Raw genomic sequence first — 4,255 nt, forward strand, 5'->3', positions numbered from 1 at the left:
GTCTAATACTCATTGTGTACCTGTAGAGAGGACACGCTTGGTTCCGAGCGCCCTCCTCCCAGGTGCTCATCCGAAGGGGGACCGTTATGGCCGGGTGGGTCACCTTCGGCGTCTGTCTACAGTCAGGCAGTGTGGACAGGACGGGCCATTTTCTCTCCGGAGCCAGGTTGGTCCAGATGGCCGCGAACATCCCCCGGCGCCCCTGGTGCGGGGCCCACTGCACTCCCTGGAGGCAAGGCAAAGGTTGAGGTCGGGGAGCTCAAGGCTCAGCCTGAAGACCAGGTGGTGGCGCCCTGGAGGCCACTGGTCCAGCCGCATCCACGGGGGCGCGGCGGTGGCTACTGGGGGCTACACTCGGGGCTCCGGTCACTGCGCCCCCGGCCGACCCAGTGCCAGGCGGAGTGCAGGCGAGGAAATGGGATTGCGGGGCACGTGACTCCGACCAACCCGGTAACTAAGTTTTGTTTTCTTCCCCAGCACAGGGCGCTGCCTCTGCACCCACGCCGCGGCCCGCGTGGGAGAAGCCGGGGAAGGGTGGCGTGAACGGCCGGGGACCGCGCGGAGAGAGGAGCCGCCGCCGCCGAGTCCGTTCCCCGCAGGGCGCCCCGGGCCCCTCGGCCGGCCATGGCCGACAGCGGCGGCACCGGCGGCTCGGGCCCCTGGTGGAAATCGTTCGCCAACAGCAGCAGAAAGAAAAGCAAGGAAGCCACGGCGGGCGCGCAGCCTGCGGCCCAGCCCGCCTCCGGGGAGCCCGCGCCGCCCAGCCCGGACTGGACTAGCAGCTCCCGGGAGAACCAGTACGCCAGTCTCCTGGGGGGCGCCGGCGACTCCCCCAAGCCAGACAAGTGCGGGGAGAAATCGGGCAACAGCCGCCGCAATTTGAAGATCTCGCGCTCGGGCCGCTTTAAGGAGAAGAGGAAAGTGCGCGCCACGCTGCTCCCAGAGGGAGTCAGGTCGCCGGAGGAGGAGGGCTTCCCTGGTGACCCCCAAGAGGACGAGCAATAGCCCAGCGCTCCAGAACTCTCTCTTCCCGCCACTGCCCCCCCAGCCTCCAGTTCTAAACCCGCAACTTCTGACCCACTCCTGTATTTGGTGTCTGATCCCACCAAATTCAGAATATTCACACGATGCCTCCGTGATTTTTTTCTGGAAATTGAAGTATCAATTGAGTTTTCAATATTTCATGACTCAAGGATGCGTTAAATATTTATTTGTGGTAAGAGAAGATACCTGCCGCTGAGGAGGTTGGCATAATTAATTTTTTCAAAAAGCTATTCTGGGGCCTCTGCTCCTGGCTCGCGTCACCAGTGGGAGTGAGAAGGGTGCTTCTGTCAGAGATGGTAGCTGAACTTGAACTCCACAGCCCCTCAAGTTTAGAAGACATGCTCTTATTCAGCACTCTGTGGAAAGCAAATCACATTTTTAATGCCTGAAAAATGCACTGTAGAGGTACTTGCATAGACTTACCCCTTAAGTGAAGGGATGCGGAAGAGAAGCATTAAGTAGAAGCGTTTTAAAGTAAGGCAGAGTTGCTTTTAATGTGGAACTACAGAACTGTATCGCCTGTTTTAGTGTGGGCTATTAAAATTGTTGCACTGTGAGACTTCAGGTGACTTGTATTTTTTCCATTCCAAGACTGAAACCCATCATACTTAAAGCAGGCATGCAAATTCTGAGGTGACAGAGTTAATCATTCGCCACACAGCATAACAGCTACTATTGGAAAACGGCAGGGAGGAGAACATTTCTAGAAACCAGCAACACCTGGACTGGAACCAGTTAGTCAGATATCCCTATTTATTGATACTAACCAAATTCAAGGAAGGGAGACAGAGAGACTAATTCATTATTCTCGGAGTCTCCGTTTACTAAAGTGCATTTTCATAGAGTACAATAAGTCACAATGCTAGTGATACATCCTTTTCAGCATCCATTGTTAACCTCACTGACTAGCAATTGTCTGAAAATACTCAAACAAACGGCCTGAAGTCTTTTAGTTTGTGCAACTAAAGGGGTGGAGGGCTTTTCACCCACTCCATTGCTTTAAAAGCTTATTTCTTTGGTCTAAACTATGCATTTATCTAGTTTCAAACCCTTTAGCTCTACCAATCTGAAGATTGTTAACAAAAATCTACCTGTTTGCCTTTATTATGAGCTTTAAGAAAAAGAGTAAATGAATACCACTTGCTTTTGGCAAATTACAAGAGAGTTATTGTAGTCTGTAAGAGGCACTGGGATTTTTCCCACCACAATTCAGAATAGTTCATTTATAAACATCCAGAAATGCATGGCAAGGAAATTATATTGACCAAAGTGTATATCTTGTTAGATAATGACAAGCGAGAACTTAATTGGAGCTTCTCAATTTGTATATGTAAAGAGGCTATTTTTTGTTTCTCTCAAATCAGTAATTTATAAAGTAGCAAAACATGTTGATTGTTTAAAGAAATTTGATGGAGATGGCTAAAATGAATTTAAATTAATGAATCAAACTTGGGTACCAGCAGAATAATAGAGCTAACCATTTGCTACATGAGTTTCCACATGCCAAAGATCTAACTCTAAAGGGAAGCATTTATTTGGAGACTATGAGCATCTTACATTAAAAGAAAAAGTATGTGGGAGTTGTTTTTTCCTTTAAGCATGAAAAGACTTTTTCTTTGTGTATTTAAAACTGGAAAGCATGTGACCAAAATCTCATCTACCTGGTTTTCCTGGATGTGGAAAACTTCACAGTAGTTTTAAATGGGCCCACCTTCTCTAGATTCAGATAAAGAAGAGAGAGTTGAGAACTTGAAGTAGAGAAGAAATTCATGGTAAGGGAGAGGATTATAGGCTGGCAGAGCAGTGGGAGTGAATACAGCAAATGTCAAATAAGGCTTCGGAAAACCTTTGTAAATAGTATTTTCATTTCACTCTATAGAAAGTAATCAAAATGAGAGTAGGTAACTATCCAAAATCTCTCATCCTTCAGGAAGACCAATACGTTAGGACTGTACCCATTTAAGTCTGCAATTGCATGATTTTAAATTTTTATACTATTTCATCCAGTCATATTGTTTTAAAGAATTTTTTTTCTTAAAAAATTCCTTTAGATTCACAAAACATTGGCATTTTCCCAGGTTTTGTGTCTGGTTTTGGATCCCATCCAAGTCTACAATTGCTGTGAATAATCAATAGCAGACATACAGGAGTAGAACTTATTAACATGACATCTTTGCCCCACTGTTCCAAAAGAACTTAAAACCATGCTAATGGCAGTTATGACAGCAAAGGCAATTTCACAATCTGCCATTGAGGTTTGTAATTACATCGTTTTAAAGCGGTCCTAAATTATGCAGTGGGAGGAATACACTGATTTAATCCCAACTCAGTGAAATCAGAAACTAAGCAAAATTGGTGGGATAGAAAGATCACGAGTAAGATGAGATAATTGGAAAAAGTATCTTGCTGGGGACTCATGTGCTTTACAGATAATTACATTCCCAGAACCTATACAGATTTTAAAATTGTTTAAACCTCAAGATAATTTATAGTAAATAAAAGGAAAATGTTGAATTAAATTTGGAGTTAGATTAGAGATTTTTGTTTTCTTTAAACCACCTTACAAATGAAATTTCACTCACAAATTTGGAAACCATTAAAGAAACTTTAATACTGGGACAAAAAGGGACAAAAATCTAGTGGTGTGTTTGCTAAATACTTTCATAACCACAATAATTATATACACAGGGTAGTTTTTGCCTCAGTGACTTTCCTTGCAAAGTCAGTGGCTGAGCAGTTACTCATATTACAGGTCACCCGAATGTCCCTTTGTGTTTGTACTTCTATTGTTCATCCCATTGTGACATGCATTTCAAGAGCACAGACTGGATTTTACATATGCAGTTAGGATATTCTGCTTCAGTAATACGTGGAAATACTTTTTTCTCTTTTGAAACATTATGTGAACTCAGCAACTCTGATCCTGCCAAGTCCTTGGAGGGGAAATATAAACCTAATGAGCAGTAGCATTGGCTAAGGCTTTGTCAAAACTAGTTCTTTTCCTGAGATGTGCAGAAGAAAATTTGTGTGTCTTAAAATAGATAAATAAATAAATAATAAAAATGAGCAGACAAAATTTCAAATAAAAGTTAAACTGGACAGGAATAAGCGAGTGAGTAGACACTAATATCCAGTAACCACAAGGGACCTTTTATGAAAAAAAGAGAGAGCAAGTATCATTTTTCCCTGAGAAGTGTCAGTCAGACTAGAA

The 4,255-nt window shown here is 44.1% G+C and overlaps 1 protein-coding gene across 1 annotated transcript; it reads left to right on the top strand.

Annotated features, from left to right (window-relative positions):
- The first annotated feature begins 624 nt into the window (after positions 1–624).
- PRR15 (proline rich 15) lies at positions 625–1,219 on the top strand. Its single transcript, XM_012640709.1, has one exon. The coding sequence runs from the start codon at positions 625–627 to the stop codon at positions 1,003–1,005; it is 381 nt and encodes a 126-aa protein (XP_012496163.1). The 3' UTR covers positions 1,006–1,219.
- Positions 1,220–4,255: the final 3,036 nt, after the last annotated feature.

The sequence above is a fragment of the Propithecus coquereli genome, unplaced genomic scaffold, assembly GCF_000956105.1.
Source record: "Propithecus coquereli isolate 6110/MARCELLA unplaced genomic scaffold, Pcoq_1.0 Scaffold156, whole genome shotgun sequence".
Classification (NCBI taxonomy): domain Eukaryota; kingdom Metazoa; phylum Chordata; class Mammalia; order Primates; family Indriidae; genus Propithecus; species Propithecus coquereli.

What these genes read in the sequence shown, in the direction of transcription:
- PRR15 (XM_012640709.1), top strand. Translation starts at nt 625, where the DNA reads ATGGCCGACAGCGGCGGCACCGGCGGCTCGGGCCCCTGGTGGAAATCG.